The sequence below is a fragment of the Scyliorhinus torazame genome, chromosome 2, assembly GCF_047496885.1.
Source record: "Scyliorhinus torazame isolate Kashiwa2021f chromosome 2, sScyTor2.1, whole genome shotgun sequence".
Lineage (NCBI taxonomy): Eukaryota > Metazoa > Chordata > Chondrichthyes > Carcharhiniformes > Scyliorhinidae > Scyliorhinus > Scyliorhinus torazame.
The window spans coordinates 274570275-274595621 of record NC_092708.1 but is presented as its reverse complement, the minus strand read 5'-3'; the positions used below and the strand labels follow the sequence as shown (position 1 = coordinate 274595621).

General features: G+C 48.0%; 1 protein-coding gene across 12 annotated transcripts in view; it reads right to left on the bottom strand.

Moving 5' to 3' along the window:
* Positions 1-25347, bottom strand: part of numb (NUMB endocytic adaptor protein) — a 277518-nt gene that overhangs the window by 4642 nt on the left and 247529 nt on the right. For 7 of the 12 annotated variants that reach the window (XM_072487782.1, XM_072487767.1, XM_072487793.1 and 4 more), the window contains 3 exons: positions 19453-19752; positions 11780-11941; positions 11532-11672 (listed from right to left, as the gene is read on the bottom strand). In XM_072487782.1, the coding sequence (XP_072343883.1) occupies positions 11532-11672; positions 11780-11941; positions 19453-19752 (603 nt within the window). The remainder of the gene's footprint in view (positions 1-11531; positions 11673-11779; positions 11942-19452; positions 19753-25347) is intronic. The other 5 variants (XM_072487792.1, XM_072487795.1, XM_072487811.1 and 2 more) reach the window with 3 other exon arrangements.

The following is a 25347-nucleotide window of genomic DNA, read 5'->3' as shown; positions in this document are numbered from 1 at the left end:
CCAGGAGTGGAGCGGTGAAAAAAAGTAGTTTTGGAGCAGCGAAAAGTGCGAGGGAGGAAAACCAAGATGGCTGCGGGTGGAGACCAGGCAGCGTCGGCGCAGTGGTCGCAGGAACAGCAGGAGTTTCTCCAGGACTGCTTCACAGAATTGAAGGCAGAGCTGGTGGAGCCAGTGAAGGCTTCGATAGACAAGCTGCTTGAGGCCCAGAAGGCCCATGGGGCGGCGATCCAGGAGGTGCGGCAAAAGGCCTCGGAGAACGAGGACGAGATATTGGGCCTGGTGGTGGAGGCGCACGAGGCGATGCATAAGAAATGGCAGGAGAAGTTCGAGGACATGGAGAATCGGTCGAGGAGGAAGAACCTGCGGATTCTGGGTCTCCCGGAGAGAATGGAGGGGTCGGATGTTGGAGCATACGTGGTCACGATGCTGAACACGTTTATGGGCGCGGGGGCCTTCCCGAGGCCCCTAGAGCTGGAGGCGGCCCACCGAGTCCTGGAGAGGAGGCCCAAGCCCAACGAGCCGCCGCGGGCGGTGCTGGTGCGGTTCCACCGCTTCGTGGACAGGGAGTGTGTCCTAAGGTGGGCAAAAAAGGAGCGGAGCAGCAGGTGGGAGAATGCAGAGGTCCAAAAAAACCAGGACTGGAGCGCGGAGGTGGCCACGAAGAGGGCCGGGTACAATCGGGCTAAGGCGGCTCTGCATCGGAAGGGGGTGAAATTTGGAATGTTGCAGCCGGCGCGACTGTGGGTCACTTTCAAGAACCGCCACCACTACGAGACGCCGGAGGAGGCGTGGAACTTTATCCAGGCCGAAAAGTTGGACTCGGATTGAGGGTCGGTTGCGAGGGGTTGTCGAGAGGGGATTGATGCGATTGTTGTGTTTTGGAGGGATGTTCTGTTCTGTTTGGTACTTTTTTTTAAGGGGTGCTGGGTGGGGTAGGGTGAAATGGTTCGTAGTGGGGGTTTGGTGAGAGTGTGGTTGGAAGAGGGGGCCCCATTGGGTGGGGGGGGGGGGGGGGGGGGGGGGAGGGGGGGGGGGGAGGGGAGAGGGGCGGCCCGAGGTAGGGGAGCTGGGGTCAGGCCGCGAAAGGGAGCTGCGCCAGAGGGGCGGGGCCGGTTTGGTGTAAAGCGCGGGCTTTTTCCCACGCAAGGGAAGGAAGGGGGCGGGGTTGGGGGGAGGGGTGGTGCCCGAGAGGAGTGCCCGCTGATGGACAGGAGGGGGGTGGGGGAGGAGGAGATTCTCACACTGGGAGGGTCGATGAAGTGGCGGGAGCGGCCGGGGTCAGGGGTCAGCAGGAGTCAGCTGACTTACGGGAGTGCTATGGGGGGAGCAACACAGCTGGGGGGGGTGGGGGGCGACTGGGTTGCTGCTGCATTGGCCAAAGGGGAGCTGGAGCCTGGAGAGAGTCGGGGCGGGGGTCTGCCGCTGGGGGGAACGGAGAGGGCGGGAGGCGCGGGCACGTGGCTGGCCTAGGAAGGGAGATGGCTAATCGGCCGGGGGGAGGGGGGCAGCCCCCTGATCCGGCTGATAACTTGGAATGTGAGAGGCCTGATAGGGCCAGTCAAGAAAGTCAAGAGAGCCCTTGTGTTCGCGCACCTGAAAGGACTGAAGGCAGATGTGGTCATGCTCCAGGAAACGCATTTGAGGGTGGCAGATCAGGTTAGGCTGAGAAAGGGGTGGGTAGGGCAGGTTTTCCATTCGGGGTTGGACGCAAAGAATCGAGGGGTGGCGATTTTGGTGGGGAAGCGGGTGTCGTTTGAAGCGTGGCAGACAATGGAGGTACGTACGTGATGGAGAGTGGTGAGTGGTAAGCTGCAGGGTGGTCTTGGTGAATGTGTATGCCCCGAATTGGGACGGTGCCGGATTTATGCGGCACATGTTGGGTCGGATTCCGGACCTGGAGGCAGGGAGCTTGATAATGGGGGGCGGGGGAACGACTTTAAAAGCCTACTCCCGGATTGACTTCTTCGCTTTGAGCAGGACGCTGATCCCGAGGGAGGAGGACACGGAGTATTCGGCCATAGCCATCTCAGACCATGCCCCGCACTGGGTGGAGCTCGAGCTAGGGAGAGGGACCAGCGCCCGCTGTGGCACCTGGAGGTGGGTTTGCTGGCAGATGAGGTGGTGAGCGGACAGATCCGGGGGTGCATTGAAAGATACCTAGAGGTTAACGATAATGGGGAGGTGCAGGTAGGGGTGGTATGGGAGGCGCTAAAGGCGGTGATTAGGGAGAGCTAATCTCCAATAGGGCCCACAAGGAGGGGAAGGAGAGGAGAGAGAGGGAGAGGTTGGTGGGGGTGATTTTAAGGGTAGATAGGAGGTATGCAGAGGTCCCGGAGGAGGGACTACTCAAGGAGCGACAAAGCCTCCAGGCAGAGTTCGACCTGTTGACCACCAAGAAGGCAGAGGTGCAGTGGAGGAAGGCGCAAGGGGCAGTGGATACGAGTACGGGGAGAAGGCTAGCCGGATGTTGGCACACCAGCTTCGGAAGCGGGAGGCAGCGAGGGAGATTGGGGGAGTTAGGGATGAAGGGGGGAGCACGGTGCGGAGGGTGGTGGAAATAAATGGGGTATTTAGAGACTTTTATGAGGGGCTGTATAGGTCTGAGCCCCCGACGGAGGAGGAGGGGGATGTGTCGATTTTTGGATCGGCTGAGGTTCCCGAGGGTGGAGGAGGAGCAGGTGACTGGGCTTGGAGCACCGGTAGGGCTGACTACGGGGCTGGGGAGTATGCAGGCGGGGAAGGCACCGGGGCCAGATGGGTTCCCGGTGGAATTTTATAGGAAGTATATGGACCTGTTGGGCCCTCTACTAGTGAGGACTTTCAATGAGGCGAGGGAGGGGGGGGTCCTACCCCTGACGATGTCCAGGGCACTGATCTCGCTGATCTTGAAGCGGGACAAGGACCCTTTACAGTGTGGCTCGTATAAGCCAATCTCCCTCCTCAATGTGGATACGAAGCTGTTAGCAAAGGTATTGGCTACCAGAATTGAGGACTGTGTCCCAGGGGTGATCCACGAGGACCAGACGGGTTTCGTGAAGGGAAGGCAGCTAAACACCAATGTGCGGAGGCTCCTAAATGTAATCATGATGCCTGCAGTGGAGGGGGAAGCGGAGATAGTGGCGGCTATGGAGTGGGGGTACCTGTGGGAAGTATTGAGGAGGTTCGGGTTCGGGGAGGGGTTCGTTAGTTGGGTTAGGTTACAGTACGAAGCCCTGGTGAAGAGTGTGGCCACAAATCGGAGGAGGTCGGAATACTTTTGGTTGTACCGGGGGACGAGGCAGGGGTCCCTCCATCCCCCCTGCTATTTGCGTTGGCAATTGAGCCTTTGGCGATGGCTTTGAGGGAGTCCAGGAACTGGAGGGGGCTGGTGCGTGGGGGGTGAGGAACACCAGGTATCGCTGTATGCCGACGACCTGTTATTGTCTGTGTTTGGAGACTTTTCCGGGTATAAGCTCAACATGGGGAAGAGTGAGCTCTTCGTGATACACCCAGGGAAGGGGGATAGATGAGCTTCCACTGAAGAGGGCGGAAAGGAGTTTTTGGTACCTAGGGATCCAGGTGGCCAGGAGCTGGGAGGCCCTCCACAAGCTCAACTTGACGAGGCTGGTGGAGCAGATGGAGGAGGAGTTTAAAAGGTGGGATATGCTGCCGCTCTCCCTGGCGGGTAGGGTAGTCGGTGAAGATGACGGTGCTCCAGAGGTTCCTTTTTATATTCCAGTAACTCCCCATCCTGATCCCCAAGGCCTTTTTTAAGCAGGTCAGCAGGAGCATCATGGGTTTTGTATGGGCGAAAAATACCCCGAGGGTAAGAAGGGTGTTTCTGGAACAGAGCAGGGACAGAGGAGAGTTAGCGTTGCCTAATCTGTGTGGGTATTACTGGGCTGCCAATGTGGCAATGATACGCAAGTGGGTAATGGAGGGGGAGGGTGCGGCGTGGAAGAGGCAGGAGATGGCGTCCTGTGTGGGCACGAGCCTGAGAGCGCTGGTGACGGCACCACTGCCGCTCCCGCCAACAAGGTACACCACGAGTCCAGTGGTAGCGGCAACCCTCAAAATTTGAGGGCAGTGGAGACGCCACAGGGGGAAGGCAGAGGCTTCGGTGTGGTCCCCGATCCGGGAGAACCATCGGTTTGTCCCGGGGAGAATGGATGGGGGGTTCCTGAGCTGGCACAGGGCAGGTATTAGAAGGATGGGGGACCTGTTTATAGATGGGACGTTTGCAAGCCTTGGGGCGTTGGAGGAAAAATTTGGTCTCCCCCCTGGAAATGCCTTCAGGTACATGCAGGTAAGGGCATTTGTAAGACGGGAGGTGAGGGAATTCCCGCTGCTGCCAGCACGCAGGATCCAGGATACGGTGCTCTCGGGGGTGTGGGTTGGAGAAGGCAAGGTCTCGGCGATCTACCAGGAGATGCAGGAGGAGGAGGAGGCCTTTGTGGAGGAGCTGAAAGGAAAATGGGAGGAGGAGCTTGGGGAGGAGATAGACGAGGGTACATGAGCAGATGCCCTGGGTACGGTAAATTCTTCCTCTTGTGCCAGGCTTAGCTTGATACAATTTAAGGTTCTGCACAGGGCGCACATGACTGGGGCAAGGCTGAGTCGGTTTTTTGGAGTAGACGACAGGTGTGAGGTGTTCGGGGAGCCCAGCAAATCACGCCCACATGTTCTGGGCATGCCCAGCGCTGGATGGGTTCTGGAGGGGTATTGCGAGGACGGTGTCTAAGGTGGTAAACACCCGGGTTAAGCCGAGTTGGGGGCTCGCACTATTTGGGGTATTGGACGAGCCGGGAGTGCAGCAGGCGAAAGAGGCCGGTATTCTGGCCTTTGCGTCCCTGGTAGCCAGGCGGAGGATTCTGCTACAGTGGAAGGATGCGAGGCCCCAGAGCGTGGAAGCCTGGATCAGCGACATGGTAGGGTTCATTAAATTGGAGAGGGTAAAATTTGCCTTAAGAGGATCTGTCCAAGGGTTCTTCAGGCGGTGGCAACCGTTCCTAGACTTTCCAGCGGAGCGTTAGGAGGTGGACAGTAGCAGCAGCAACCCACAGGGGGAAAGGGGGTACTTTGTGTTTACTACTGTTTATTATCGTTTAATGGGGGGCTTGTATATTGGGGGAATACGTGACAGAGCTACAAGATGTTTATTTATGTGTTCTTTGTTTTTTCTTATTTCTGTAAATATTTGTTGTATTTGTTGAAAATATGTAGAAATTTGAATAAAAAATATTTTAAAAAAAAGAAATATGCAAAGGTTATGAGGTTACGTGTTATTCCATCGCAGGTGTGGTTCTTATGGAAACCAACAAAGATGTTTGCGAGAGCTTGTCCAAGTGGATCTATTTGGGCATGTATGAGTTGCTGATTTCACAAGTTCAATTAATACTGATTCAGATCATGCCCGTGCATCTAGATTTCCATAATGTAATGATGCGGAACAAAGCATGTGTGGCTTCCTTGAGTAGTACATTGGTGAACAATGTTCAATGACCAGAGTCACCCGCCTGGTTTGCATTTGAACAGTTAACTGTTCCCTGGTGCATTCTCCATGGCAACACCTCCTCCAATCAGAAGTCTCTTCTCATGAACTATAAATTGTTGTTCTCTTCGCTATTGGTATTCTTGCAAAGTGCTCTGATGTGTGCAAGAGAAAAAGCTTCCACAATATGGCTCTCTTTTCAGCGAAACTCAAATTCTGCACAACCAACCGAGAGTCTGGTTATTGTTGGAGACATTTGGCAGCATATCACTTTCATTCTTCATTTATTATTAAGCCAATGTAAAACAATGAGAATTGAATTCTACTTACAGTGGAGGGGTTTTACTCCATCAAACCTTAAATCTTATTAAAATATTCAAAACTATTATTGCAACAGAAAAATCAAGCAAATATTAAACAATTTCAAATTCATACTGATTCAATTATCTTAATTATTGACTTTTAACCTACTTTAAAGGAATTAAGGAATTACTGCTGTCAAGAATTTATTAGTTGTCAGGAATTTTAAAACGAACAGTTCACATTTCAGTATGTATGGAATATGAAAGATGAAAACAACAACTCATATTTATATTGCGCCTTTAACAGGAAAAAAAGTTTCAAGATACTTCAAAGGAGTGCAATTAGGGAAAAATCTATACTGAGGCAAAGAAGATATTAGTAAGATGCTGAAATCAAAAAGATAGCTTTTAAGGATCGACAAAATAGGAGAGAGCAGTAGAGAGATATAGGGATGAAATTCCAGAGATTAGGTCCAGAATGGCGGCAAGACAGTCTATGGTGGAGCAAAGAGATGCACAGGAGAATGCAGAGATCTCAACGTTATTGGGCAGGAGGAGGTTATAAAGATAGGATTGGCCAGGGTAGAGAAGGATATGAAAATGAAGATATTATTAATGACTTACATTTACATAGCACCTTTAACATAGCAAACCATCCTAACGCAATTAACAAGAATGTTGGAGATGGGTGGTCAATGGCAGGGTTTTTGAGAGGGGTGGATGGTAGAATTGGAGGGGAGAAAAGGATAGTAACTTAAGAGACGGAACTGTTGATCACAGCTAACCTGCAGGCCAGAAATAAGTTGTAAGTTTGTGGTGGGGGGGGGGGGGGGGGGGCGCAATCGCTCCCCCTCCCCTACCTTTAGTTTTTTGGGAGGTTGATTGTGTTTTTTTGGTCTTTTTCAGGTATTGGGTGTGTTCTATGGGGCTCTTTGGGTTGTGTTGATGGTTTTGATGTTTTTAGGGTGGTTGGGGCCTGTTGAGCAGGCTAAGGTGGGGTTTGTAGGGGGAGGGATGGGGAGTGTGGTAGGGGAGGAGGCTGTGATGGTTGGCCTGTTTCAAGGGGGAGATGGAAATGTGACATGGCATGTATGGTGGATGAATGTGGTCATGGGCAGGGTGGGTGCCATCTAGGATGGTCCTAGTTTAGAGTGGGTTTGAGCGAGACTGAGCCAAAGGGGGGTGATGGCGGATGGTAGAGGGGGCTGGAATCTCCGGGTGAAGAATTAGATTAGGATGAGGAAGGGATGGGTGGGACACGTATTTCACTCGGGGTTGGACTCAAAGTCGAGGATGTGTGGCTATTCTGTTGAGCAAGAAAACAGGGTTTGTGGGGGCCAGGGAGGTGAGAGACCCGGGGGGAGGTATGTGATATTGAGTGGGATGCAGGTTGTGTTAGCCAACATGAATGCGCCTAGGTGGGATGATGCTGGGTTTGTAAAGAAGCTGCTGGGACAATTCCGGACTTAGATTCTCACCAGGTATCGTGGGAGGGGATTTTAATTGTATTATGAAGCCAAAGTTGGACAAGTCGAGCCCCAAGTCGATGGGAAGATCGAGAATGGCGAACGAGCTGGGAGAGTTTATGTGGATCCATGGAGGTTTGGGAACCTGGGAAGAAGAACCCGTCTTCTTGCATGTGTATAGGGTCCTCTCTGGAATTGATTTTTTTCATGATAAGTCGGCCGGTGCTGATGGGGATGGTAGGGGAATTGTGATCTCAGCTCATGCGCCGTGCATGTTGGATGTGAGGTTTTGTTCGGGACAGGTGCAAAGGCTGTGGTGGAGATTGGATTCGGGACTTTTGGCAGATAAGGCAGTTTGTGAGAAGGTGAGAGTGGCGATTGTTCTTAAAGGGCTGGTTTAGCACAGTGGGCTAAACAGTTGGCTTGTAATGCAAAACAATACCAGCAGCGCGGGTCCAATTCCCGTACCGGCCTCCCCGAACAGGCGCCGGAATGTGGCGACTCAGGACTTTTCACAGTAACTTAATTGAAGCCTACTTATGACAATAAGCGATTATTATTATTATGTGGAGCTTAATCAGAATGGTGAGGTATTGACGGCCATGCTTTGGGAGGCTTTGAAGGCCGAGTCCAAGATGAGATTATTTCATTTAAGGCTCATAGGGATAGGAGGGAGGGAAGGAGGAGCACCGGCAGCTATTAGACAAGATAGTTGAGGTAGATAAAAGATACTCTGCGGCTCCCACGAAGGAGTTGTTGGCGGAACGTATTAGAGAGAGGCAGCACGGTTTTGTGAAGGGGAGGTCGTGTCTTGATAGAGTTTTTCAAGGATATCACAAAGCTGATTGATGCAGGTAGGGCAGTGGATGTTGTCTATATGGACTTCAGTAAGGCCTTTGACAAGGTCCCTCATGGCAGACTGGTACAGAAGGTGAAGTCACACGGGATCAGAGGTGAGCTGACAAGATGGATACAGATCTGGCTAGGTCATAGAAGGCAGAGAGTAGCAATGGAAGGATGCTTTTCTAATTGGAAGGCTGTGACTAGTGGTGTTCCGCAGGGATCGGTGCTGGGACCTTTGTTGTTCGTAGTATATATCAATGATTTGGAGGAAAATGTAACTGGTCTGATTAGTAAGTTAGCGGACGACACAAAGGTTGGTGGACTTGCGGATAGCAATGAAGAGGATGCAGCAGGATTTAGATCATTTGGAGACTTGGGCAGCTAGATGGCAGATGGAGTTTAATCCGGACAAATGTGAGGTAATGCATTTTGGAAGGTCTAACGCAGGTAGGGAATATACAGTGAATGGTAGAACTCTCAAGAGTATTGACAGTAAGAGAGATCTTGCTGTACAGGTGCACAGGTCACTGAAAGGGGCAACACAGGTGGAGAAGGTAGTCAAGAAGGCATACTTGCCTTCATTGGCCGGGGCATTGAGTATAAGAATTGGCAAGTCATGTTGCAGCTGTAGAGAACCTTAGTTAGGCCACGCTTGGAGTTTAATGTTCGATTCTGGACGCCACACAACCAGAAGGATGTGGAGGCTTTAGAGAGGGTGCAGAAGAGATTGACCAGGATATTGCCTGGTATGGAGAGCATTAGCCATGAGGAGAGGTTGAATAAACTTGGTTTGTTCTCACTGGAACGAAGGAGGTTGAGGTCTACGAACCTACTGATAGAGGTCTACAAAATTATGAGGGGCATAGACAGAGTGGATAGTCAGAGACTTTTTCCCAGATTAGAGGGGTCAATGTCAATTACTAGGGGGCATAGGTTTAAGGTGCGAGGGGCAAGGTTTAGAGGAGATGTACGAGGCAAGTTTTTTTACACAGAGGGTAGTGGGTGCCTGGAACTCGCTGCCGGAGGTGGTGGTGGAAGCAGGGACGATAGTGAAGTTTATGGGGCATCTTGATAAATACATGAATAGGATAGGACCCCGGAAGCGTAGAAGATTTTAGTTTAGATGGCTTGGCTGGGGGACTTGTATGACTTTCACTGGTTGGAGAAGATTAAATTCGCTCTAAGGGGGCCAGAAGAGGGCTTCAAAGTGCGGTGGAGGCTTGTTGGAGAGATTCGAGGCCTTCTCTGGTTTTAAGTTGAACATAGGGAACAGCAAGGTGTTTCCGATGAATGCGGAGCGGCGGGGGCCAATTTGGGTGCACTACCATTTAAGGTGGCAAGAGAGCGGCTAAGGTATTTGGGGATGCAGGTAACGCATGAGTGGCCCACGATGCACAGGTGGAACTTGACAAGTTTAGTGGAAGAGGCTAAGGGAGATTTTAAGAGGTGGGACAATTTGCACTTGATGTTGGCAGGGAAGGTGCAGGTGGTAAAGATGAATGTGTCGCCAAGGTTCCAGTTTGTCTTTCGTACCCTCCCGATCTTTCTCCCCAAGGCCTTTTTCAGGAGTGTGGACGCACAGATTTCGGAGTTACTATGGGTAGGGAAGGTACCGAGGGTGAAGACGGCTCTGCTACAAAGGCAGAGGCAGAAAGGGTGGTTGGCGCTCCCAAGCATTACTGGCTGCAAATGTGGAGAAGGTGACGTGCTGGTGGTGGTGGGTGGGTGGGGGAATCGGAGTTCATTAGGATGGAGGAGTCCTGGAGGGGTTCGAGTTTGAGGGCCTGGTGACAACCCCGTTGCTGTTAGCACTGGGGTGGTATGCGGGGAGTCCGATGGTGGCGTCGACTATGAGGATATGGAACCAGTTGAGGAGGCATTTTAAGCTTTATAAAATATCGGTGTTGACGCCACTGTGTAGATTCATTGAATTTACAGTGCAGAAGGAGGCCATTCGGCCCATCAAGTCTGCACCGGCTCTTGGAAAGAGCACCCCACCCAAGGTCCACACCTCCACCCTATCCCCATAACCCAGTAACCCCACCCAACAATTTTGGACACTATGGGCAATTTAGCATGGCCAATCCACCTAACCCGCACATCTTTGGACTGTGGGAGGAAACCGGAGCACCCGGAGGAAACCCACGCACACACGGGGAGGATGTGCAGACTCCGCACAGACAGTGACCCAAGCCGGAATCGAACCTGGGACCCTGGAGCTGTGAAGCATTTGTGCTATCCACAATGCTACCGTGCTGCAGTGTAGAAATCATAGGTTTAAGCTGGGGGAGATTGATAGGATGTATGGGGAGTGGAGGGAGGAGGGGCTGGAGCGTGTTCGGGACATGTTCTCGGAGAGATAGCTTACTGAACTGGACGAGCTGCTGGAGAGATTTGAGTTACCGAGGGGAAGTGATTTGCAGGCCGGGGACGGCAAATCATCCTCACATATTTTGGGACCGCAAGAAGTTGGAGAGTTTCTGGGAGGCAGTGTTCGGGACATTATCCAGGGTAGTGGGGGCTGATGTTAAGCCACCCTATGGTGGCAATCTTTGGGGTCTCGGAGGAACCTGACCTGCTGGAGTGGAAGGGGGCCAATGACATGGCTTTGCCTCTCTGATCGCCCAGCGAAGACTCCTTTTGAACTGGAGGTCAGATATGCCACTGGGGGTGGCGGCTTGGCTGGGGGACGTGTATGACTTTCTCTGGTTGGAGAAGATTAAGTTCATTCTAAGGGGGCCAGAAGAGGGTTTCAAAGTGCGGTGGAGACCGTTCATGACTTTATTTGAGGAACTGTTCATCATGGGGGGTGGGGGGGGGGGGGGGGGGGGGGGTGACTGAAAAGGGAAAACTTATACAAAAAAGTTAATCGTGACTGGTTAGACTGTAGTTTTCATTGATAGTGTATGTTTAGAAAAAAAATCTTTTAAAAAAAGCTTAAAATAATCACATCTGGACAGAGCAAACTTTAGAGGGTCCCAGCAGCAGAAAAACTGAGCAGAGGTAAAGACTAGCAATGCGAAGTAGGCTGTGTTGGTGATGGAGAGATGACAGCTATCAAAACTTAACTCGGGGTTTAGAAGCATGCAAATGACAGGTGCCGAGGAGAGGGGTGGAATTGGAGTAGAAGAGGGAGCGGATGAAGATGAAAGCTCAGGTATTCCCAATATTCCAGGATCACGTGAAACAAAAATGGAGAGCAGCAGTAGATACGTCTATCTAAACTGCATAAACACAGCATACTGAATTTGAAATAAGTAACTTCAGGGTTTTTTTGAGGTTTAGCATTAATATATACCACCATAGACAAATTGGTGATTTAACTGATCAGTGAAATTTTCCACATTTTTGGTCCGGAGCAAATGAATTTGGGACTTTGCAACAAATACTTAATTATAAATATGTCACTTGCTTCTGTCTCCAATTATATCCTTAAACTATAAACCTTACTTGCAGCAATTGTAGTTCCTGTGCTAGTTGTGGGGACCTGGGCCCAAGGGTTTGTGTCACGCACTGGCATTACTGTGGGAGACATGGTAGGTGCTGCTGGTGCTGGAAGAGGCAGTGGAAAGGTTGAAGCTGCTCCATTGACTACAATAAGAGTACATATCAAATGGTCAAATCTGCAACACCACAACCTAAACATTCTTTGCCAAAGTTCAGTCATTTTCCAAAGTGCCATCAAACCAGCTACCCACCTTGGGAAGCAGTCACTTGAGGAGCTGCACCTATAGCAGGTTTAGTCATTGGTGCAGAAGAAAATGGGTCCTCGACTTGACCACTGAACGCATATGTTATTTGAGAGCACAGGGAGCTGATACTGTCCACTTCAACTATGCTCTCACCTTCCATTTCAGGCACTAAAAGATAAACAACAATCATAATAATATTTACATTGGCAAATCTTTTTTGAAATATTCTCTCTCGCTTATTTTAGTGCAGTCCAAAATAGCAAAGCTAGAATTTTGCCACCCAGAACAAATATGCAGTCAAGTCCATAGCTTGCAAAAAAGGCAATAACATTTGCTGTATTCCAGCACAACCCTTTCACTCAAATACATATCCAATCCAGGTAGTTATCGGTCTTGTAAAACTGTTAAAGATCTCAGGTAGGTTAGCCTGAACACATTCAATCCAGGCATGAGTGGAAAAAGAACAAAGAACAATGCAGCACAGGAACAGGTCCTTCGGCCCTCCAAGCCTGTACCAGTCATGATACCAACCTTGGCCAAAACCCTCAGCACTTCCTGGTGCTGTATCCCTCTATACCCATCCTATCCATGTGTTTGTCGAGATGCCTTTTAAACGCCGTAAATGTATCTGGTTCCACAATCTCTCCTGGCAACACGTTCCATATAGTTAATTGTAACTTAATTTAATAACAATTTAAGTATTTATTTTAAATTAATTAACGAGTGCTTAAATGTCACTCAGTGGTGTGCAGTGCTCTAACTGTGAGATGTGAGAGATCCATGATGCTTCCAGCATTCCGGTCAACTACGACTGCAGGACGTGTAAGCAATGGCAGCTCCTCACAGACTCTCCCTGGTTGGAAAGAGCACCCCACCCCACCACTCGGTTGGAGCAGCAGTTGGATGCACTTAGGAACATGTAGGTGGCGGAAAGCGTCATAGATAGGAGTAATAGAAACGAGGTCACACCCAAGGTGCAGGCAGACAGATGGGTGACTGCTAGAAAGGGCAGGCAGTCAGTTCAGGAATCCCTTTTTACACAGAGGGTAGTGGGTGCCTGAAACTTGCTTCCAGAGGAGGTGGTGGAAGCAGGGACGATATTGACATTTAAGGGGTATCTTGACAAATACAATAGGATGGGAATAGAGGGATACGGACCCCGGAAGTGTAGAAGATTGTAGTTTAGACGGGCAGCATGGTCGGCGCAGGCTTGGAAGGCCGAAGGGCCTGTTCCTGTGCTGTACTTTTCTTTGCTCTTTGTTCTTGTGGCTGTCCCCCTCTCTAACAAGTGTACTGTTTTGGATACTGTTTGGGGGGGGGGGGGGGCGCAATAGCCTGTCAGGGGAAAACAACAGCAGCCAGAACAGTGGCACCACAACTGGCTCTGTTGCTCAGCAGGGGAGGGCAAAGTGCAGGTGAGCGATAGTTGTAGGGGACTCTTATAGTAAGGGGCACAGATAGGTACTTCTGTGGACATGAAAGAGACTCCAGGATGATATGTTGCCTCCCTGGTGCCAGGGTCAAGGGTGTCTTTGAACGAACACAGGACATGCTGAAGGGGGCGGGTAAACACCCAGACGTTGTAGTGCACACAGGTACTAATGGCATAGGCATGAAGAGTGATGAGGTCCTGCAGAAGGGGTTCAGGGAGTTAGGCAGTAAGGTAAAAACCAGGACCTCTCGGGTTGTAATCTCAGGAGATTACTCCCTGTGCCACATGCCAGTGAGGCTAAAAATGGGAGGATAGTGCAGCTAAACACGTGGCTAAACTGGTGATGTAGGAGGGAAAGTTTCAGATTTCTGGACCATTGGGATCTCTTCAGGGGCAATGGGACCTGTACAAGAAGGACGAGTTGCGTCTAACCTGGAGGGGTACCAATATCCTGGCTAGGAGGTTTGCTGGAGTCACTCGGGAGGATTTAAACTAGTATGGCAGGGGGGTGGGCACCAGGGCATTAACTTAGAAGGTGCAATAGATGAAAGGGAACTAGAGAACAAAAATAAGAACAACATCACCCTCAAGCAGATCAAAAAAGGTGACAAGTCAATTCAGGACTGAGGGTGTTGTTTCTACATGCACGCAGTATACGGAACAAGGTAAATGAGCTTGTTGCGCACATTGAAATTGGTGGGTATGATGTTGTCGGCATCAGAGACGTGGCTGCAAGGGGATCAGGGATGAGATCCAAATATCCAAGGATATATGTCCTATCGAAAGGACAGGTAGATGGGCAAAGGGAGCAGGGTTGCATTGTTAGTAAGGAATGTAGTTAAATCGATAGCAAGGAGACATATAGGATCAGAAGGCATAGAATCTGTGTGGGTAGAGTTGAGGAATTGCAAAGGTAAAAAGACCCTGATGGGAGTTATGTACAGGCCCCCTAGCAGTAGTGGGGCAGAAAATAAATCAGGAGACAGAAAAGGCAAATAAAAAAGGCAATATTACAATAATCATGGTGGACTTGAATATGCAGGTTAAATGGGAAAATCAGGTTGGTAGTGGATCCCAAGAAAAGGAATTTGTGGAATGTCTAAGAGATGCTGTTGGTGCAGCTTGTGACAGAGCCGACTAGGGTACAGTCAATTCTGGATTTGGTGATGTGTAATGAGGCAGACTTGATTGTTCTCCCCGTGTGTGCGTGGGTTTCCTCCGGGTGCTCCGGTTTCCTCCCACAGTCCAAAGATGTGCAGGTTAGGTGGATTGGCCATGCTAAATTGCCCTTAGTGTCCGAAATTGCCCTTAGCGTTGGTTGAGTGGGGTTACTGGGTTATGGGGATAGGGTGGTGTGGGATTGGGTAGGGTGCTCTTTCCAAGAGCCGGTGCAGACTCGATGGGCCGAATGGCCTCCTTCTGCACTGTAAATTCTATGAAATTCTATGATTAGGGAACTTAAGGTGAAGGAACCCTTGGGGAGCAGTGACCACAATATGATAGAATTTACCCTGCAGTTTGAGAGGGAGAAGCTACAATCAGATGTAACGGTCTTACAATTATAGAAGGGTAACGACAAAGACATGAGGGAGGAGCTGTCCAGAGTTGATTGGAAAAGGAGCCGAGCAGGGAGGACAGTGGAACAGCAATGACAGGAGATTTGGGGGGTTACTCAGGAGGTACAGCAAACATTCATCCCAACAAGGAGGAAACATGCTAAGAGGAGGACAAAACATCCATGGCTGACGAGGGAAGTCAAGTACAGTATAAAAGCAAAAAGAAAAAGCATACAAAGTGGCGAGATTTAGTGGGAAGCCAGAGGATTGGGAAGGATTGGGAAGCCTTTAAAAGCGAGCAGAGGACAACTAAAAAAGCAATAAGGGGAGAAAATGAAATATGAGTGCTAGCTAGTAATATAAAGGAAGATAGGAAGAATTTTTTTCACTGTATGAAAGATAAGAGAGGCAAAAATAGACATTAGATCACTGGAAAATGTGGCTGGAGAAGTAATAATAGGAAACAAAGAAATGACAGAGGAACTGAATAGTTTACATCAGTCTTCATGGTGGAAAACAGCAGTGGGATGCCAAAGCTCCAGGGAGAATCAGGGGACAGAGGTGAGTGCAGTGACCATCACTAAAGGGAAGGTTCTGGGGAAGCTGAAAGGTCTGAAAGTGGATAAATAAGCTGGACTGGATGGACTACACTCTAAAAGAGATAGCTGAGGAGATTGTGGAGGCATTAGTGATGATCTTTCAGGAATCACTGGAGACAGCAAGGGTCCCAGAGGACTGGAAGGTGGCTAATGTAACACCACTGTTTAAGAAGGGAGGGAGACAGAAGACGGGAAATTATAGGCCGGTTAGCCTGACTTCGGCCATTGGTAAGATTTTAGAGTCCATTATTAAAGATGAGATTGTGGAGTACTTGGAAGTGCATGATAAAATAGGACTGAGTCAGCACAGCTTCGTAAAGGGGAGGTCATGTCTGACAAACCTAGAGGGACAGGTTGTATGGAGGAAGCAGGGGGGCTGCAGAAGGACTTAGACAGGCTAGGAGAGTGGGCAAAGAAGGGCAGTTGGAATACAATCTGGAATGTGTGAGATTATGAACTTTGGAAGGCAGAATGGAGCCATAGACTATTTTGTAAATGGGGAGATGCTTAGGAAATCAGAAGCACAAAGGGACTTGGGAGTCCTTGTTCACGATTCTCTTAAGGTTAACGTGCAGGTTCAGTCGGCAGTAAAAGCGGCAAACGCAACGTTAGCATTCATGTCGAGAGGGCTAGAATACAAGAGCAGGGATGTGCTTCTGAGGCTGTATAAGGCTCTGGTCAGACCCCATTTGGAGTATTGTGAGTAGTTTTGGACCCCATATCTAAGGAAGGATGCGCTGGCCTTGGAAAGGGTCCAGGGAATGTTCGCAAGAATGATCCGTGGAATGAAGAGCTTGTTGTATGAGGAACGGTTGAGGACTCTGGGTCTGTACTCGTTGGAGTTTAAAAGGATGAGGGGGGGATCTTATTGAAACTTGCAGGATACCGCGAGGCCTGGATAGAGTGAATGTGGAGAGGATGTTTCCACTTGTAGGAAAAACTAGAACCAGGAGGACACAATCTCAGACTAAAGGGACAATCCTTTAAAACAGAAATGAGGAGGAATTTCTTCAGCCAGAGGGTGATGAATCTGTGGAACTCTGCCACAGAAGATTGTGGAGGCCAAATCACTGAATGCCTTTAAGACCGAGATAGATAGGTTCTTGATTAATAAGGAGATCAGAGGTTATGGGGAAAAGGCAGGAGAATGGGGATGAAAAATATATCAGCCATGATTGAATGGCGGAGAAGTCTCGATGGGCCTAATTCTGCTCCTATGTCTTATGGTCTAACACTATATGCACTCCATCAACCTTGGTGTCATCAACGAACTTACTAATCAGACCAGCTACATTTTCCTCCAAATCGTTTATGTATGCTACAAACAACAGAGGCCCCAGTGCAGATCCCTGTGGAACACCACTAGTCACAACCTTCCATTTAGAAAAACACCATTCCATTACTACCTTCTGTGACCGAGACAGTTCTGTATCCATCTTGCCACCTCGCCTGTGATCCCGCGTGACTTCACCTTTTGTGCCAGTCTGCCATGAGGCATCTTGTCAAAGGCTTTACTGAAGTCCATGTAAACAACATCCACCGCCCTCCCCTCACCAATCATCTTTGTCACCTCCTCAAAATACTCAATCAAGTTAGTGAGGCACGACATCCCCTTCACAAAACCATGCTGTCTATTGCTGGCGTGTCCATTTGTTTCCAAATGGGTCCTGTCTTTGAGAATTCTCTCCAATAATTTACCTAATACTGACATGAGGCACACCAGCTTATAGTTTCCAGGATTATCCCTGCTACCTTTCTTAAACATTAGCTATTCTCCAGTCCTCTGGGACCTCACCTGTAACCAATGAGGATTCAAAGATGTCAGTCAAGGTCCCAGCAATTTCCTCCCTTGCTCCCCTCAGTATTCTGGGATAAATCCCATCTGGTCCAAGAGACATATCTACCTTAACGTCTTTTAAAACACCCAATATCTCCTCCTTTTTGGTGTCAACATGACCCAGACCCAAGAATCATCTTCCACAAGGTCCTTTTTCTTTGGTGAACACTGATGCAAAGTACTCATTTAGTACCCATTTTCTCTGGCTCAACACATAGGTTCTCCCCACTGTCCTTCAGTGGTCCAATCCTTTCCCTGGCCACCTTCTTGCTTTTTACATGTGAATAGGAAACTTTGGGATTCACTTTAATCCTACTTGCCAAGGACCTTTCATGACCCCTCCTATACCCCCTAATTTCCCACTTAAGTGCCTTCCTATTTTCTTTATCTCCCCCCCCGCCCCCCCCCCCACCGTCCCCAAAGGGTTTCCACTGTCCCCACCCTTCTAGACCTCCTTTTACTTTTTGACGAGGTTCACAATACTCCTCATTATCCAAGGCTCCCTGAACTTCCCATAATTATCCTTTGTCCTCTCAGGAACATGACTTTCCTGAATCCTAATCAACTGTCGCTTGAAAGACTCCCACATGTCCGATGTTAATTTACCATCCAACAGCTGCACTAAATCCAAATTCTTCAATTTCTGTCTCATTTGCCTTTCCCCAGTTTAGCACCTTAACCCAAGGGTTACCCTCATCCCTATCCAAAAGTACCCTAAAACTTACGGAATTAAAGGTCACATTTTAGAAGTGTCTTCAAATAGAACCAATTTACGGTTTGATCGTAAGTCAGATCAGAGAGATACATTCTTTGGTATATCGATAGAACATTCTTTGGTATATGGATAGAACTTGATTAAACGGATGATAAAGATAACAAAATTCAACTATTCTCAACTATTCACTAAAGTAATGGCATAAACATTCTTCCACACTCTTCCTACATCATTGATCAGCACATGATGATGTGTCAAGATACTGTTCCACACATGACCTTGTGGTTAGAGGCAAATGATGCAGACCTAGTCATCCCCTGATATATGTAGATTTTGATGGTCTCAACAGCTGAGGTGCTATGACAAGCAGGCGGCACAGTGGTGAGCACAGTTGCCTCACAGCACCAGTGTTCAATTCTGACCCCGGGTGACTGTATGGAGTTTGCACTTTCTCCCGTGTCTGCATGTGTTTCTTCCGGGTGCTCCGGTTTCCTCCCACAGTCCAAAGGTATGCAGGTTAGGTGGACTGGCTCTGCTAAATTGGCCTCAGGTGAGGTTATGGGGATAGTGTGGGGTTTGGGCCTAGGTAGGGTGCTCTTTCAGAGGGTCGGTGCAGACTCAATGGGCTGAATTGCCTCCTTTTTGCACTGTAGGGATTCTATGACGTCTCAACGCCCTGGGCTACAATCACCCAGGCTTTCCATAACTAAAGAAAGATCCCTATTTTTCTAACATATAATCTGGATTACATATAAAGAACAACAACCAATTGTGTGTGGTACTGAAAAGCTGAAAGTGCTTTGGTACCATACTCCGGAAGGTAGCAGCACCCAGCTGTCACGGAGATCAAATATAAAAGCAAAGATATACACCATGGAGTAACATTCCATAAAGCAATTTGACCCAAGAAAAGATCTCACAATTTCCCTTTTCCTAGATATTAACTTCTAAAGAAGAAAATGAGAATTTGGTATCAAATAAGAAACAAAAAAGAGCCGGAGTAACCAACTGAATGAAAATGTATCTAGGAACCCAGAGATTTGTTTGGACTGAATTCCAAAACCTGAAAAGGCTTCTAAAGCATAACTGCATTTTTGTGGCCTTAAATGCTTCACTCAGACATTTTGGTTTAGATTAATGAAAAGACATTTGTTACAGTTCAGTACAGGAGAAGTTTAGCCTTTGCAAGCAAACATTAGAGTACATATTTAGAAAACGCAAGTTTTCAAACTTGTTAGTAATCCAATTCAGACTTTCATTGAGAAAGCATTTAATGAATAATTGTTCTCCCCAATATCAATTAACTAATACCCAAGTAGAAACTCACAGTGTCAGGCGGCACGGTGGCAGAGTGGTTAGCACTGCTGCCTCACTGCGCCGAGGACCTGGGTTCGATCCCGGCCCCGGGTCACTGTCCATGTCGAATTTGCACATTCTCGCCGTGTCTGAGTAGGTCTCACCCTCACAACCCAAAGATCTGCAGGCTAAGTGGACTGGCCACTTAAATAAATTGCCCCTTAATTAAAAAAAAGAAACTCACAGGGCCTCATACCAGTGTTTTTAATTTGGAAATCTGTCTTCCGTTGCATGGTTGAAGGCAATTCATTTATTCGAAGTGACATTTGCCTTTTGAATGGAGACGTTGTCTGGCTCAGTGCTGGGAATCCTCGGAAAGATCCTTGCCTGGCAAGTTGCTCCACAGGTGCATGCCTTCTCGGTATGGCATGTATGTTGCTAGATTCCTTGTTTTCTGTAATGGTTGTTGGGGCAGATGGTGAAGCTGATGGAGCTGCAGGTAATGGAGCAGGCGTGGTTCCGACAATATTTCTCTCTACTTCACCTGTAAGTAGAACATCACACTCTTAACAAACTCTGAACAAAGTTTGGACTTTAAAACATTACCAAAGTCAAACAGGTTTCCAAACTCCTTACTAATTTCTTCACAAAGGTATGCCATTTTAAAGAAAACACATTTTTGGCTTCAGCTTTTGAGGAATTTTAACCTAGAAAACAAGTTTGTCACTGCTCTGTTAAACAAAACCATTCAGCACATTAACAGTTAATAGATTACCACTGAGAAAGCGTTCTGCGTTACTGCTGTTATTCCAACCACTTGATCAAACAAAATGTACAGCTCAATCCATCAATTGCAAAATGAGTCCACCTTGGCCAATACAGAACTTACTACTTATTTATGGAGTTGAAATGAGGCATAATCATCAATTTAAAGCTCAAAACTGAATTTACTCCATACAATTCTTGAAATATATTTTATTTCCCTGCAACAAAATGGCAACATTTTCACATCTTTTGTCTGTATGTTAAATCAAAAACTTGAAAACTTCATCCTACATCTGTGACTTAGCCATCCAACAAATCCCATCCTGGTCTAAGAAAATCCATGAGTAATTACTATATCTTTGTAACAGTTTCAAGATGACAGATACAAAGGTGCTACCCATTACTACTGGAGTACTGGAATGCCTTGCACCCTTCTAATCCTCATTATTTTACCATATTATGGACAACACCAACATAAGAAATGTGATTAACTATGAAATAAACCTGTAATTTCTCATGGCCCAGCATAACCATCACTCTACCATTACCATCAAACCAGGGAATCAACCCTGGTTCAATGAAGAGTGGCAGGAAGGCATGCCTGGAGCATCACTTCAAATATAAATAAAAATGAGGCATTCAATTGGTGAAGCTACAACATAGGACTACTTGCATGCCAAACAGCAGAAGAAGCAAGCAATGGAGAGGGCTGAGCGATCCCACGACCAACAGGTCAGATCAGAGCTCTGCGCCCTGCAACATTCTGTCGCAAATGGTGATGGACAATCAAACTACCAACTGGACAAGGAGGCTCCACAAATATCTCCATCCACAATGGTGGGGGAACCCAGCACACCAACACAAAAGATAAAGCTGAAGAATTTGAAACCATTTTCAGTCATAAGGGTTCAGCGGATAATCCATCTCAGCCTCCTCCTGAGGTCTCAAGCGTCACTGATGCCAGATTTCTGTTAATTCAGTTCACTCCAGATGATATCAAGAAATGACTGAAGGCACTGGATACTGCAAAGGCTATGGGACCTGACAACATTCTGGTGATAAAACTAAAGACTTGCGCTCCAGAACGTGCTGTGTCTCTAGCTAAACAGCTAGAACACTGGCATCTACCAGACAATGTGGAAAATTGTCCCCATCCCAAAAAGAACAAATCCAACCGGGTCAATTACCACTCTCGATCATCAGCAAAGTGATGAAACGGGTTGTAAACAGTACTTTCAAGCAACACTTACTTAGCTATAACCTGCTTACTGATGCTCTGTTTGGGTTCCGCTGGGTCACAGCTCTTGACCTCATTACAGTCGTGGTCCAAATATGGGAAAAGAGCTGAACTGAAGAGGTGAGGTGAGAGTGACTGCCTTTGGCGCCAAGGCAGCATTTGACCGAGTGTGACATCAAGGAGACTTGGCAAAATTTTAATCAGTGGGAATCAAAGGGAAAACTCCCAACTGGTTGGAGTCATGCCCAGCAAAGGTTTGGTTGGATGTCAATTGTCTCAGCCCCAGGACATTGCTGCACGTGTTTCTCAGGATAGTGTCCTAAGCCCAACCATCTTCAACTGCTTCATCAATTACTTTCCTTTCATCACAACGTCAGAAGTGGGGACATTCGCTGATGGCTGCACAATGTTCAGCATAATTTGTGACTCCTCAGATACTGAAGCAGTCAGTGTCCATGCACAGCAAGACCTGGACAATGCTCAGGTTTGGGCTGATCAGAGGCAAGTAATGTTCTTGTCTCTCAAATGCAGCGTTATGACCATCTCCAACCGAAGAGAATCTACCCATGTCCCCATGACATTCAATGACCTTACCATTGCTGAATCGCCCACTATCAACATCCGGTAGTTTACCATTGACCAGAAACTGAACTGGACCAGCCATATGAAGTGTGCATATTACAGAGGAGGAGGTGCTGGAAGTCTTAAAGCGCATCAAGGTAGATAAATCCCCGGGACCTGATGAAATGTATCCCAGGATGTTGTGGGAGGCTAGGGAGGAAACTGCGGGTCCCGTAACAGATATTTGAATCATCGGCAGCCACATGTGAGGTGCCTGAAGATTGGAGAGTAGCGAATGTTGTGCCCTTGTTTAAGAAGGGCAGCAGGGAAAAGCCTGGGAACTACAGACCGGTGAGCCTAACGTCTGTAGTAGGTAAGTTGCTAGAAGGTATTCTGAGAGACAGGATCTACAAGCATTTAGAGAGGCAAGGACTGATTCGGGGCAGTCAGCATGGCTTTGTGCGTGGAAAATCATGTCTCACAAATTTGATTGAGTTTTTTGAGGGGGTGACCAAGAAGGTAGATGAGGGCAGTGCAGTAGACGTTGTCTACATGGACTTTAGCAAAGCCTTTGACAAGGTACCGCATGGTAGGTTGTTGCAGAAGGTTAAAGCTCACGGGATCCAGGGTGAGGTTGCCAATTGGATTCAAAATTGGCTGGACGACAGAAGACAGAGGGTGGTTGTAGAGGGTTGTTTTTCAAACTGGAGGCCTGTGACCAGTGGTGTGCCTCAGGGATCGGTGCTGGGTCCACTGTTATTTGTGATTTATATTAATGATTTGGATGAGAATTTAGGAGGCATGGTTAGTAAGTTTGCAGATGACACCAAGATTGGTGGCACAGTGGATAGTGAAGAAGGTTATCTAGGATTGCAACGGGATCTTGATCAATTAGGCCAGTGGGCCGACGAATGGCAGATGGAGTTTAATTTAGATAAATGTGAGGTGATGCATTTTGGCAGATCGAATCAGGCCAGGACCTACTCAGTTAATGGTATGGCATTGGGGAGAGTTATAGAACAAAGAGATCTAGGAGTACAGGTTTATAGCTCCTTGAAGGTGGAGTCGCAGGTGGACAGGGTGGTGAAGAAGGCATTCGGCATGCTTGGTTTCATTGGTCAGAACATTGAATACAGGAGTTGGGACGTCTTGTTGAAGTTGTACAAGACATTGGTACGGCCACACTTGGAATACTGTGTGCAGTTCTGGTCACCCTATTATAGAAAGGATATTATTAAACTGGAAAGAGTGCAGAAAAGATTTACTAGGATGTTGCCGGGACTTGATGGTTTGAGTTATACGGAGAGGCTGGATAGACTGGGACTTTTTTCCCTGGAGCGTAGGAGGCTTAGGGGTGATCTTATAGAGGTCTATAAAATAATGAGGGGCATAGATAAGGTAGATAGTCAACATCTTTTCCCAAAGGTAGGGGAGTCTAAAACTAGAGGGCATAGGTTTAAGGTGAGAGGGGAGAGATTCAGAAGGGCCCAGAGGGGCAATTTCTTCACTCAGAGGGTAGTGAGTGTCTGGAATGGGCTGCCAGAGGTAGTAGTAGAGGCGGGTACAATTGTGTCTTTTAAAAAGCATTTAGATAGTTACATGGGTAAGATGGGTATAGAGGGTTATGGGCCAAGTGCGGGCAACTGGGACTAGCTTAATGGTAAAAACTGGGCGGCATGGACTGGTTGGGCCGAAGGGCCTGTTTCCATGCTGTAAACTTCTATGATTCTATGATATAAATACTGTGGATATAAGTGCAGTACAGAGGCTGGGAATTCTACGACAAGTAACTCTCTGCCTGACTCCCCAAAGCCAGTCTACCATCTACAAGGCACAAGTCAGGAGTGTGATAGAATACTCTCCACTTGCCTGGATGAGTGCAGATCCAACAATACTCAAGAAGCTTGACATCATCCAGAACAAGATAATCCACTTGATTGGCACCCCATCCACAAAAATTCACCCCCTCCACCACCTTTGCACAGTGTGTACCATCTACAAGATGCACTGCAGCAACTCATCAAAACTCCTTAGACAGCACCTTCCAAACCCTTGACCTCTACCAGGATGACATGCTGCCCCCCTGGTGCCAGGGTCAAGGATGTCATTGTACGGCTGTATGGCATTCTGAAAGGGGAGGGTTAACAGCCAGACGTCGTGCTTCACAATGGTACAAATGACACAGGGAGAAAGAGTGATGAGGTCATGCAACCGGAATTCAGGGAGCTGGGTAGAAGATTGAAAAGCAGGACCTGAAAGACTGTAATCTCTGGATTACTCCTTGTGCCCCGTGCTTAGTGAGAATAGGCATAGGAGGATAGAGCAAATGAATGCGTGACTGAAGAGATGGTGCAGGAGGGAGGTCTTCAGTTTCCTGGATCACTGGGTCCTTTTCTGGGTAAGGTGGGACCGATACAAGTTGTACATGGACCTGAATGAAACCAACATCCTTGCGGCGAGGTTTGCTAGTGCTGTTGGGGGAGATTTCAAACTAATTTGGCAGGGAGATGGGTTACAGACGGAAGTGCACAGCCAAATATAGAAGATAACCCACGTCAGTCTGAAAGGCGAGCAAAGGTAGACATGTTAAGGCACAAGGGAATATGGCAAGGCTGGATGGCATTTATTTTAATGTGTCTTATGGGTCAGGCAGATGAACTGAGGGAGTATGATATTATTGCTAATATAAAGACATGGTCGAGGGAAGGGCAAGACTGGCAGCTCAATATTCTGGGCTTTAGATTCGTCCGGTGAGACTGGGAGGTTGTGTAAAAGAGATTGTATCGCAAGCGCAAGGGGCGGTGTATGAGTCAGGGGAGAAGGCTAGCCGGATGTTGGCACACCAGCTTCGGAAGCGGGAGGCAGCGAGGGTGATTGGGGGAGTAAGGGATGAGGGGGTGATGTGTTGGGTGTTCTGGATCACATACAGGTCACCAACACTTGAAATAGTGCAACACTATTTTATTGAATCATTAACTGTTTAAACATACTCTCACTGTGGGTTAATACGATACTAGCTTTAACTAAAGACCTTTGCCTTGTCCTAACCAGTCGATGCTCTCAGCACATGGTGAATGTCTGTGTTGCAGGCTGTGAGCTCTGTCCTCCTAGCTATCTGCTACTCGAATGAGCGGGAACTCTGATGCCCCCTGTCTTTATAGTGTGTGTGCTCTCACTGGTGATTGGCTGCGGTGTTGTGTGTGTTGATTGGTCCCACTGTGTCCATCAGTGTGTGTCTGCACCATGATCTACTGGTGTATATTATGACATCCCCCCTTTTATAAAAAATGTACCTGCGTGGCAATAAATAGTGTATGGTGAATGTTCCGGACTACGTGTGTGCGAAATATTTACAGGACTATGTACATAAAAACTAAGCTATTTACATGGGAAGGTGCCTGATGCAGAAAAACAGTGTGTCACAAGAATAACGAGATGAACACTATATACAAACCACGTAAACGATTAAACGGAAGAACAGAACAAATCAGAAAGTCCATAAGTCCACAAAGTTCACAAATTAAGCCTCTGAGGTGGGCGACGAATTCTGGTTGACCGCCTCAAGGGTGGGTCGGG